Source organism: Chaetodon trifascialis, chromosome 7 (genome assembly GCF_039877785.1).
Source record: "Chaetodon trifascialis isolate fChaTrf1 chromosome 7, fChaTrf1.hap1, whole genome shotgun sequence".
Classification (NCBI taxonomy): domain Eukaryota; kingdom Metazoa; phylum Chordata; class Actinopteri; order Chaetodontiformes; family Chaetodontidae; genus Chaetodon; species Chaetodon trifascialis.
In genome coordinates this window covers 7,960,218-7,973,193 of record NC_092062.1, presented here as the reverse complement: position 1 = coordinate 7,973,193, position 12,976 = coordinate 7,960,218, and the positions used below count along the sequence as shown (strand labels likewise).

Genomic DNA, 12,976 nt, shown 5'->3' with positions numbered 1-12,976 from the left:
TTACTTTCAGCCATCTGTCAACTGTTTATCAATTGCTGTTAGCTATAACCATTATCCATTTGTCATAGCCTTTTAGCTAACTATTTCAAGAGTTATAGCTGACTCAGTATGTGGATTTTTAAAATTTTGAAATAATATTTTTTCCTATTAGTTGAACTACTCCACGATATTTCCATGGATGCTACCCCCTGGCAACTGCACAACTGCCCCTGGAGTTCAGTTACCTGTGGTGAGTGATCACTGCTGTAGAGCACTGTAGGTTTGCAGCGAAGGGCGTGACAGAGCAGTGGATCATTTTTGAGGAAGATACACTCTTCCTGCAGAGAGATGGTGGAGGATAGGCCCTGGCCATCGAGCTTTCCCGCTAGGCAGATGGAAAAGTCATAGGGCCGTCCTCCAGACAGTGAGGATAACTTCAGGATTAATTTGTTTATGGAGAAAAAGGGACGTTCTAGACACTCCATGGAATACCTCCTACATTCCCAGCCTGCTCTGACCGGATGGTGCCAGGTTAAAAAAATGAGCAAGGTCAAACCCCAATTTATTCAACATGATTTCATTACTCATCAGGCTGCTTGTCAGTGTAATTTGTTAAGGTCTAATGATTGTAAATGACTCTTAAGTACTTCCCCAACTTCTTTTATGATAAGTATAGCAGTCCAGTATGACAAATGAAGAAAAGAATGGAAATATTACACTGGAATAACATGAAGAGATTTTTCAAGGTTATTTTTTGAAATGCTGTGTGTTGAAGTTACTCCATTTCTGGGTCTTCATCATTTTCACAATTAATCTACAAAAGTTGAAAAATTATTTATTTATGCTAATTAGGGGACATTTTATTTTCGGTCTGGTTCCTATGAAATGGTAAACGCAACAGCGTCACTTTTTTTCTCCTACGTAGGAAGTGGTTGTAAGTTGAATTACTGTTCAAGATAAAAATGAAAAGAAGTTGATGAAACATGATAACGCACACATCATGACAGCAACATGATGCATCTGCTCTGTAGCACTTATAGTGACCTGGTGTTAGATCAGTGAATACAAGATGTTTAATGACCAGTTCAAATTCATTCAATTAAATTCATTTTACAGAAGTTAACCATACAGCTTCAGGAAGAGCTGTAATAACATGACACACAACGTGCTGTTCATGTGGAAGTGGAATGTCGAGAGCTCAGGAGGTGTCATGGAGAAAGAAACCCTTATTTGAGCACACAGTGAAATTAATCGTGCTCTCAAAACAGCACAACGTCCTCATCTGCACCAACAAATTTGTTGAGGTTTTTCTCCATCACACCACCCAGGCTCCATAGGAATGGTTAAAAGTATTCACATACTTTACGTGTACAACTATAAATAAAGTATACGTCACTTTTAAAGAATTATGCTAGCACGAAATAAAAGTGCTCATATGGACAAAACAACATCCAGAATCTACCAAAATGTTCACATATCACTAGTCATGATGCATTTTGCCTGCATAGGAATCAGATGTGCTGTGATGTGCAAAGATAATAAAATTGCCAGCGTTGCCAGTGTGTTGCCTTTTGTAGTACTACTACTGATAATGAAATATAAACACTGTAGAAATATAAAAATGATGGTTATAAATATATTTTTTGACTTTATTTAAGATGCATTTTTAGCTGACATTTAAATGGCAGTACAGAATATGAACAGTAGTTAACTTAAGGGCCTGATTGGTGCACAGCTGGTCCTCCATAATGCTGTAAGGGTTACTTAAGAGTTATTCATGCACTTCTTTCGCTTGATTGTTAACCTGTGGCTCAAGCGTTCGGCTAGCCCTTTCAATCCTATTTAGTGGACATGGAACCAGTTAGCCCTGGATTACCTGATCCGTCTATGACCGACACTCTGCTGGCAGCTTTGCAAAGATCATTAGGGCCTCAGGAAGTGTCTCACTCAGAGTGTGGCCAGAACGTGCTGGCCCTCCTGCTGGCTTTGCTGTCATTCAGCTCACATCCTCTTGGCATCCTCTTTGTGTCATTTTGACAGCCTCGGAGCAATGTGTCTCCTGGCAAGGAGCATGGTCTTGTGACATCTTCATAGCTTTGTCACAAAGCATGTGTCAGACCAGTAGATGTGATGAGATTTGTTGCAAATGTGAGTGATTTCCAGTTCATTTTGCAAAGTTGTCTGATGCTTCCACCTTGATTATCATAACTCCCACTTTTCTCATGACTACATTATGTTTTTTCTAAAACATTTGCATATATGAGCACACACCCCTCCCCATTTTATTTGATATTTCACTTGGGGTTCATGGAGGATTTCTTTCTTTCTTTTTCAGGCGTGCAGTGCCTGGCCTGTTTACTGACTTTGGTATGAATATAACTAAACCATGGTCCAGTTCTCACTGGCTCTGCTTGTTTCCCCTTCTTTCTTTCGTTATCTCCTTCTCTTCCTCTTTCTTCCTTTTTTTTTTTAATCTGTCAGTCTTTTTAAAGCAATAGTCCAACATACTGGACTTATTCATTTTCTCACTAGATGAGAACTTCAGTAACACTCTCGCATCTTTACAGTTAATGTGAGGCTACAGCCAGCAGCCAGCTAACGTAGCTTACCATAAAGACTGGAAACAGAGAGAACAGCATAGCCTGGCTCTGCCCAAAGGTAACAAAAACGACAATTCATGACAACTGATGTGCCGGACCTCCAGCGCTTACTAATTAACACGTTTTACACAGATTTATGGTTTTGCGAGGGGCTGTTAGCTGGCAAGCTCACTGTGACAACAAGACTTCTGGAAGTTACTGCACTTGGCCAAGAAATATTTCCGCACATAAGCCCCCATAAAGCCACAAATTGTCATTTTTGTTACCTTTGGATGGTGCGAGGCCAACTGTTTTCCCATTTCCAGTCTCTATGCTAAATTAAGCTATCCAGCTGCTGGCTGCAGCTTCATGTGATGGTGTAGATCTTTTCCCCCACTGAATAAAAGTAGGTGATATACAGTATATTTTTTTCTAAGACCCTTAGAAGAGATCCTCTGTTCTTTTGCTTCATCCCTCTGTCTCGAATGACTGCTAAGACACGTTGTTACTTTAAAATGAAAGATGCAGGGTGCAATTAAGCATGCAGTTACAATGACACAGATTAGAAAACCATGCTTAAAAGCCCTTGAGTTCAAGGTGTGGCTGTTTGATGTGGATGTTTTCCAGCGTGCCTTCAGGACAATTTGAACGTCCAGGTGGGGGAGACGCTGTCATACCATTAAGGTGAATGCACTGAATGAAAGTTAGCCAGAGACAGCACATGCTGTGCTGTATAGTACCAAGATTACCGCATGTCTGTAGCATCTATTAGTCTCTCAAGTGCTTTAGCAGCAGAATTCAGCTTCTTTACTGTCCCTGGACCTGCAAGCTGTGAGATCACAAAGACCCTATAATAAGGCAGATTAGGTGAGATGGGCCTCTCTATCTCCCTGTGAAACAAGACCCCCTCTGTTACCTTCAGCGTTAATCTGCAAGCATCATTTGAAACCAGACTCACCACACACACCATCCATTTGGGATCAAAAAGAACTGAAATAAAAGGATTCTCTGTACTGAGGTGATGGCTGCTGTTTCTTCTCTTCACAGACCCTGTATAACCCCATGCTACTTTTCTTTAGCGGTGGAGTGATTCTCCAGGTTTTTGTCAATGGGGGTCAGAAGTAGCTTGACTGAAACGGACTGGAAATCCCATTTATGTGCCTCTGATCCTCAACCAAAACTAACTCTGCCGTCAGCAGTGGGAATATCTCCCCGACAGCCGGGACAAACTAATGTGACCCTCCTGGAAATCCAGTCATCTCTGTGCGAGGAGGGTAAGGATGAAGGGGGAGTGAAGAGACGCAGAGGCGATGACAATGACTGGATCTTTGTTTTCTAGTTGTGTCAGTGCTCACATTTTGTCGAGCAACACGGGCTCAGAAATGGCTTGCCCATATCATACCATCATCATGCAGCATGGTTTCTGAGGTCAAGTGTTTCAGATCAGATGTGACACCCAGTTATTCCACCTCCTTTACTTCTTTAGGTCTCTCTCGCAACAGAGTTAATGCTTTCTGCTTGTGCTGACAGTTTAAAAATAAAATGTCAATTGAATGACACTGCATTGAAATCCCTCACTGTAATAACAACAGGGCCGTGTAGCACCCGGCATGCATTGTTTTGTCACTCGTCGCTGCTTCTTTGCCTGTTTTTCCATTTTGTCATACCAAGCAGGTCAGTTCTCTCCTCCTCTGCTGAAGGTGACGTTGTTATGAAGAGGATTAGGTTTTTGCTGGATTGCTGGATTTGCTGGATTGATACAATAAAGAAACAAAAGTCCACACAACTCATTCATTAAAAATGGCTATAATTGTAAAATACTGTAGGTACAACATCAAAGCACCAGTATGTTTTTAAAACATGCTTTTCTTATCACAGGCACATCACAGAAGGTAATATGAATTATGGTTCAAGTAACAGGCCCATGGACTTTAGATGGCTGCAATCAATAGTATTGATTACAAAAGAACAAAAACTCTGCATTATGGAGCCCAAAGGTGTTCAATATCCAACAAATGTCAAAGATTATAAAATAAATAATTTCATCAATAAATAGAGTAAAACATATAAAGGAATAGATAAATCGTGAAATAATATAATAAATTGTTAAAACTTCGAAAGTCCTTCCCTCTCAGCCCTTAGCCAGTCGCATGTGCCCTCATCCTCCCAGCAGGCCAACCAGCTGCCAGCTAGATCATAGTTACAACCTCATAGAAATATGAAGAACATGAGAATCAAAATACTGCTGAGGTAACTCTGAATTAGCCAGTTAGCTGCTGCTGCTAGCACTGTTAGCCATATATAGATATACATCCAGCTTGACTAGTTAGCTGGCTCTGCAGGTAGCATTTGTAGCCTCATTGAGCTTGGCTAAAAAAAACAAAGAGGATAGTTATTGTACTGTAACTATGCATTGTGTTGATTTACAGGAGCTGTCTCCAGTTGTTTCATTCACAATGACTTCAACAATATTATTGTGGCTCTGGCTAGCAGGAGCTAACTGGCTAAATGTTGGTTTCAGTCCATGGGCCTGTTGAGAACGGTTGAAGGCACGTGATTGGCTAAAAGGCAAGTGGGCAGACACTGCTGTCATCTCCACTGTCCTGAAAATTGACATTATGAAAATAATGGAATAAAAATGAATTCAATGTGATATTCATACGTTCTGGAGTTACATATATTTACATAATTATTTATCTCACTGTGTCTTGTCTTTAATGATGACATCAGGCCTTTGAAAAATAATTGTCCAACTACAAATTCCATGCAAATAAAACTGATTTTCACCCATGGACAAGACTGATCAATATCAATATGTTAAAACAAACAAACAAAACAAAACATCAGTGCTGTTGATACTGGATTGTGTGGAGCAATCAGAGCTACAAAAAGAGGTTTGGGGGTTCATCCCAGCAGACAGTCCTGACCTGAGGAGGAAAGTTCAAAGGCAATGGGAATGTTACACTTCATGGTAGATAAATCCAACTCAGGCAGTCAGACAAATGGCACTGGAAAACAAAACAGGTCTTTTTCTTTTTATGGGGCTGAACTGTCCAGAAAATGTTTCATGGACCCCAGAGATGAGCACTGTGATGTAAAACATTTGCTTTATGAGGAACACAAGACGAACAAGTCTCTCCCATATACATTAGGGTCTCTAGAGTGAGGAAATTGTGTTCTGGTTGAATTTTCACTTTCCACATTTAAAGTTGCTGATGTTTTGACTAAATGCCTACAAGCCCATCGGAAGACAGGGAAAGACATCACCATCACCTGAGGGAAAAGGTATGTATTGTTTTTGAACCCTTGCTTCCATTTAATTTTCTTACAGCCTGATTGCATGTCTTTCTGTAACCACCACCCAATGAATCATCCTTTTCACTGTGAGTAATGAGGTGACAAGTAGCATTTACACGAAACAACTCATCAGCGGGTCTCTGTTTTGGACGTACACCATAAGCATTCAGTATACCTGCTGCTCCTCTCTGACAGCGGCTTTGATTTAGCTTTGCACCGTGCATGGTGGAGGGAATCGGTCCAGTCCATAACAACCATCTCTCCACACCTGGGAAACACATTGACGAGGCTGCTCTCGGACCGTTGTAACTGACTAATAGTTCCATGTACATTTCCAGATGTGGGATTCAATTTCAGAGACCTGCGATCAACCTGTCTGACACACGGCAAAGCAAAGTATGAAAACAAAACAAAATTATATTTAAAAATGAACTGAGGGTCAAATTCTTCAAAACTAGTACACTATATACACTATATACTTTTCTCTCTTAGCTCTTAATTTGTAGTTTTTTAGTGATTTGTTTTACTGCTGTATTGGCCGTAAAAGCTGCACCATGCCATTGTAAGCTTGAATATTAGAGACTGTGAGTGTCCCACACTGCAGAGGGAGTGACGTGGTGCACAGACAGAGCTCCTGTGTGGGCTTCAGAGTTAAGATGCAATAGAGTAAATGGGATAATCAGGGTTTACAGATCTGGGTGGCTGCAGTGACGCAGGGCTTTACGCTGCCTAATGGGGCATCCGTGACAGCTGCCACGCCCTGACCCCTCTGCTTCCATCTGACCCCCTGACTGACCCCGTCACATGCTGTCTGAACCAGAGACTGTCTGCTGCTTTGTGATTTGATAACTTCTGAGCAGGCTTCTCAAAGTAAAATGAACCCACCTATAATAGGTGAAAATGTCATAATTTACAGATCAGTGTGCACACGCGCTGTCAGAAGCTGAGGTTAACCTCTCAGTGGGGGGATGCAGACCCTGACTTGAAGGTATTCGTGGTCTGGGGGTAACAGGATTATGAGATAACAGAGAAAATATTTCCTGTCAGTTTTAAACAGCACAAGTTCCATCCCCTTGATGGCTATTTAAGTTGGTACATCTTAAAGGTATATTGCAGAGCTTTCATTTGACAAGAAAATAGTTCCTGTGAGGCATTTTGTTGCTTTGTGTCAAAACCTAAATCAGCCCACAGGGGGCGACATGGCAACGTCAACTGAGTTTTATATGCAGATCAGCAGCAGTTGATTCAGACAGATTAGAAAATACTTTTATATTTCATGTTTTTTTTATCCTTTTTTCTTTTCATTTTTAAATGTTATATTTGGTTAAAGAAGGGCGATCATACCTGACACTAAATATCTTGTAATGTATGCATGAATTCAGGTGCGTCGGTTAACATTTTGAGCAGAAATGATTTCATGGAGCATCATTTGTTAATGAGCACTTCAGGGTCTTCAGATGGAAAGTATTATAAACGTATCAGCATGTGTCTGGTTCATAAAGTTGAGTCTTAACTGTGTGGTCATGTCGAGTAGGGTTTTCAGTGAGCAGCAGGCTGTCAGAGGGGGGCGGGGTGAAGTACAGCTGACACCTTCAGACTACGGACCTGACTGTTACAGAAGGAGTCGGCATGTCATGTGGGCAGGTAACGGTTAAGTTCTGCACAAGTGGGAAAATATGCTGAACTAAACAAAGTTAGGGAAAGCAAGCTAGGTTTCATGAGCACATTCAAGTTGTATTAACGGGCTTATTTGTTGGCAGCAAGAGGAGAAATTAAAAATATGTCGGAGCTGTGCGTAAAAGTCCACAAGATTCCTGTGAGGGGTTGATCGTCGGTTGTGCCAAAGTGCGACTCGAGGAGCAGCTTATTCATGCAAATTCATAAAATCATAGGCGTGCCTTTGGGCGATGGAATCACAGCCGGAAAAGCAAACCCCCTCTTGGATCATCAGCGACCTTCAAAGACTGTGATGCGCAGCGCTCGGACGCACTGACGGCGGCACCGGAGCAAATGTTTTAAAAGGACAGAGAAAGAGAAGAGAAAGTTAGGACTCGTTTTCTACACGCTTCTGTTGACTGGCTGCACTTCTTCCTCAACACAACCACCAGCTCGACTGCTGCGCCACTGGATCTCCAACTGCAGGCTTTTTTTGCGCAAACTGTAACTTCCGCAACCATCACTGTTTGCCTTGGGGTTTTTAATATTTATTTTATCTTATTTTTTATTTGTTTGCAGTCGATTCAGACTCCTCAAAATACTTAGAATCCTGATGCGGCTGAAGTTATAGTCACTCTACTATATCGAATTTGTGCGTAAAGACCACTGATCTGTTCCTATTGTGAGAAAACTTTAATTTATTTCAATCGCTGAGGACTTTTCACCCTTCACCATGTCTGAGGACGACAGTAGCTCCATCACCAGCTGCATGTGTGACACCGAAGGCAGCAACGTTAGCGTCCTCAACTGGGAGCAAGTGCAGCGGCTGGACGCCATCCTGACGGAGACCATCCCAATCCACGGCCGGGGGAACTTCCCCACTCTGGAGATGCAGCCGCGGCAGATCGTTAAGGTGGTACGGAGTCGGATGGAGGAGAAACAGATCCATGTCCGGGACGTTCGGTTAAACGGCTCTGCAGCCAGCCACATTCTGCATGAGGATAGCGGACTGGGCTTTAAGGACCTTGACCTCATATTTTGCGCAGATATGAAAGGTGAAAGTGATTTCCAGACTGTGAAAGACATCGTTTTGGACTGTCTCCTGGATTTTTTACCCGACTGTGTGAATAAAGAGAAAATAACCCCGCTAACGTTAAAGGTAATTTATGCATTTGATTCCCCCACCCCAACAGCTTCTGTTGTTTACTTTTAGATATGTGATAAGATTTAATTGCATTTGGGCCGATTCGGCTTACCGGCCATTATGCGCAGCTTAATGTGCAATTAGATTAGTTTAGTGATAGTGAAATGTTGGTTTTCTGTAGTTAAGAGGATTGAGTTAAACCAATTTGGAAAGGATCCTGAGCTCAGCCACCTAGATCCCATATCCAAGTACGTTCTATGGTCTTTAATATTGGGTCAATAACGTTAATTGTACAAAAAATATAATCAATTATTAAAACCTAGTTGCACAATGTAAAATCAGGCCTGAGTGTGCATGTAGAGTATATAGCTCAGCTGGATTAATGATTGCACCTTTAAGGCTGTCTACTTAATATTTATGCTTTTTCTCTCTCCCTCACACACACACACACACAGGAGGCCTATGTGCAGAAGATGGTGAAGGTGTGTAATGACTCAGACCGCTGGAGCCTCATCTCCCTCTCCAACAACCGGGGCAAGAATGTGGAGCTGAAGTTTGTGGACTCTCTGCGGAGGCAGTTTGAGTTCAGCGTGGACTCCTTTCAGATCAAACTGGACTCCCTGCTGCTGTTCTATGAGTGCTCAGAGAATCCAATGGCCGAGACCTTCCATCCCACCATCATGGGCGAGAGCGTGTACGGGGACTTCATTGAGGCCCTGGACCACCTACGCAACAAGATCATCTGCACCCGGAACCCAGAGGAGATCCGAGGTGGAGGTCTGTTGAAGTACTGTCACCTGCTGGTGAGGGGTTTCCGGGCTGCTTCCGAGTCAGAGATGAAGTCCCTGCAGCGTTACATGTGCTCGCGCTTCTTCATTGACTTCCCTGACATTGGTGAGCAGCAGCGCAAGCTGGAGTCCTACCTTCAAAACCACTTTGTGGGCCTGGAGGACCGCAAGTACGACTACCTGATGACCCTTCACGGGGTGGTCAATGAGAGTACGGTGTGCTTGATGGGACACGAGAGGCGGCAGACCTTAGGGCTCATAGCCATGCTGGCAGTGCGAGTTCTTGCTGAGCAGAACGTCATCCCCAATGTGGCTAATGTTACATGTTACTACCAACCTGCTCCTTATGTGGCAGATGGCAACTTCAGTAACTACTACATAGCACAGGTACAGCCGGTGTTTGCTTGCCAGCAACCTGCATACTCCACCTGGCTGCCCTGTAACTGAGTCAGGTCCAAGGAAAGGAGGAGGGAGAGAATCTGATGTGTTTAAACAGGAGTGAGCGGCATAGCTGCCGCCTCAAACCTGCACAGTGTTTGACAGCTGACAGAAAAAGAAGTCTTTTTAAAGCTTGTGTTTATGTTCATACGTTGAGTATGAAGAGTTGGCTTTCACTTCAAGTATGTATTTCAATGTGAATATCTTGCATTTCTTGAAATGCCGACGTCTTCTGATCCTACCCAGGCCAGCCAGGTTTGGAAAAGACTAATTTGGGGAGCTTGGAAATAAAGGCTAAATGCAAATGTGTCACAGCCTTGAATGCAAGCAGCAGAACTGTTATCGAAAGCGTACGAGACTGATTGAATCTGTCAAGAAGTGTTTAGCCAGCACGTTCCAGCAGCAGACCAAAAAGCTGCATCAGTCGAAGTTGACAGCTACTCTACACACACGCGCGCGTGCACACACACACACACACACACACACACACACACACACACACACACACACACACACACACACTCAAGGTGAACTCAGAGGTGTGTGCAGGGCTCCAAAAAAAGCACCCTAGACTCTGCTTTTATGTCAGCTGAACCGAGGTGAGATGCTGTTAAACTAGTTTGAATAACAAACTAGCATCTCTGCCTTGCATTTGGATATAATTATGGTTGTTTACAGACCAAAGATTTTTTTGATTGTTTCTAACATTAAAACCCAATTTTGATGGGGGAAAATAAACAAAATATGAAGCTATGTCTATTTGTATATGTGAAAACATGTGTTTTTAAGTGCCTATTTGCCTCTCAGCAGGCAGAGAAAAGAATGAGCAGGCCATATGATTTTTGTGAAATTAACCCCACTCTCTTTTTACACAAGACAAGAGCACCCCAGAGGCTTGTGAATGTATACGAGAAATCGTGCACAGTCAGTGTTTGCATATGTTTGGGTGAAAAAGAGCACCATCGTTGTGGATTTTGCTGTAAATTACCAGTTAAATGTGTGTCTGACAGCTTGTTGCACGATCCACATTTTTCATTTGAATTTGAATTTGGAAACTCAAAATTTGACCACCTCCGAGTGATAAACCAAACATGCTGTATTGCATGTCCCAAGTGAATATCAGTGTTCAAAATTGGTTTGGAGAAGGGATGGCGAGCATTTTCAGATCATCAGCAACAAAGAAAACTGTCACTCACACACAATATCCTGTATATTTTGTATAGTGGTGCTTTTTTTCTCATTTGAGAAAAAAAAAAAAGTTCACAAGAAGTAGATAAGTGACAGAGAGAGGAAAGGGTGCAGTCAGAGAGAGGGCCTGACAGAGAGCTGGTGTGTGCTTCCTCTTACAGTGGAAGGATATTTGCAGAGACAGCTCAGATGATGAGACACTATTTGCTGTAGCACCCTGGCAGGGAATTCCTCAGCTGCTGCTGAAGAGCTTGAACTTAGCTGGGGTTGGGTCTGCAGACGCTCTGTTCAGGGTTCAGAAAATGTTGTGCCAAACATTTTGGTGGCCCCACTGATAGCCCTAAAGTTTAATGAGGACATTTGTTGATGTAGGAAAAAGATGCCGTGCTGATATAGCAGACAGGGAAGTAGAGAGCAGAGGGAGAAAAAAGGGAGAGAAAGGAAAAAAATCATGGTTTAAAAGGCAGGAGGGAGAGTGAGTCGATCTGGAGAGATGGGTGCAGCTGGTGATGGGGTTTATCTCTCTAGGGCTACCATGCTTTACTGTACAAACTGTCCCAGTTAAGGTCAGATTACAACTTAATGGACAGTGCTGCGGCTCTCCCCCCTTTTTTCAGGGAGACCAAAACATTGTGTCATCAGCATTTGCTCTGTTTTAAACATCTGATTATTGTTCAAAAGAGTGGAAACTGAAGAAAATTGCATGCATTCACACCAGCCTCAGGAGACTTTAGGTTGCAACTGATGTTTCATTTGCGAGGTTGCTTTATTGTTGCTTATTAATGGCTTTTATGCTTTATTCTACACCATTTTAAAGAAGTGTGTATATACGGTATATGATAACATGCTTCAGCTTTGCCAACTCTGTTACTCCTTGCTAACTACACTTCAGCCTTTCCTGATGGCAGAGAGAAAAAGGAAAGGATTTTAAGCATGAAAAGGGTAGGTTAGGCCCAGAAGACCAGCATCAACTCAATGCTACGTTGAAAAGAGAAATTCTCTCGCTGAAAAAAAGCATTTCTTTCTCATCCTGTGTCTCGCCTGATTCTGAAAATCCATAACTGCTCTGTTCAGTTGTTATTTTTCTTCTCAGTGACTATCCATGTCAATGGTATCCTTTGGATTGTGCAGGCAATGTATTGTCCTTTTATACTCAGTGAAGTCCTAACAGCTGACTAGCTAGCTAGCGCCAGTCTGCCTGTCAGTTAGTGATTGTGCCTATCAGTTAGAGATTGTGGGTTACTGCATTGTCTTGTATGCATTGTGTCATATATCAGTTTCTGTTCGTGCAGTCTTTTACAAATCACACTTTGAAAAAGAAAGAAAAAGATCCTCATCTTGTATGTATATTTTTTATGATTGTTATTTTTATAAATGTATGAGACACTGCGGGTGTTGCAGTGCTTTTGAATCTGTGATCGGGCTTCAAAGGATATGTTCTCAATAGCTTTTTTGCTATATCATGTTATGTGTCCAATGGGTCAAAAGGTTAAAGATGTTTTCATCAATAAAATATCTGAAAACCAGATTTGTGATGTCTCTTGTTATTCATCTGTGTATGAGTCTAAATCAAGTTTACTGCTCTGGTTTAGTTCAGATGGAAACTGACTGCCAGACAAGTGAAATTGCTCATTTGTCTATTAACTTCAGATTTCTTTTTTCGAAGGAGAGTTAGAGTGTCTCTTCACTGACGTTAGCCGTTCAGTGGTTTGCAGACGGGTTCCCTGCTCACTCACTCAGAGAGGCAAATCCCTGCCATGGCCTGCCGGGCCCAACAGGCCCAGCCAGAAACCCGTCCAGAACTGGCCCACTGCTGCCAGAAAAAGCTGTTGTTGAATGTGAGGGGATTTGCATCCACCCAAAAAAGAGACTTCAACGCTTTTGCAGAATGAATATCTTTGCCTGCT

General features: G+C 42.4%; 1 protein-coding gene across 1 annotated transcript; it reads left to right on the top strand.

Moving 5' to 3' along the window:
- The first annotated feature begins 7,449 nt into the window (after positions 1–7,449).
- tent5aa (terminal nucleotidyltransferase 5Aa) lies at positions 7,450–12,595 on the top strand. Its single transcript, XM_070966830.1, has 2 exons — positions 7,450–8,670; positions 9,111–12,595. Exons 1-2 carry the CDS (start codon positions 8,245–8,247, stop codon positions 9,888–9,890), a joined length of 1,206 nt encoding a protein of 401 aa, XP_070822931.1. The 5' UTR covers positions 7,450–8,244; the 3' UTR covers positions 9,891–12,595.
- Positions 12,596–12,976: the final 381 nt, after the last annotated feature.

What these genes read in the sequence shown, in the direction of transcription:
- tent5aa (XM_070966830.1), top strand. Translation starts at nt 8,245, where the DNA reads ATGTCTGAGGACGACAGTAGCTCCATCACCAGCTGCATGTGTGACACC. An exon ending in TAACCCCGCTAACGTTAAAG is followed by an intron (nt 8,671 to 9,110) that starts GTAATTTATGCA and finishes ACACACACACAG; the next exon opens with GAGGCCTATGTGCAGAAGAT.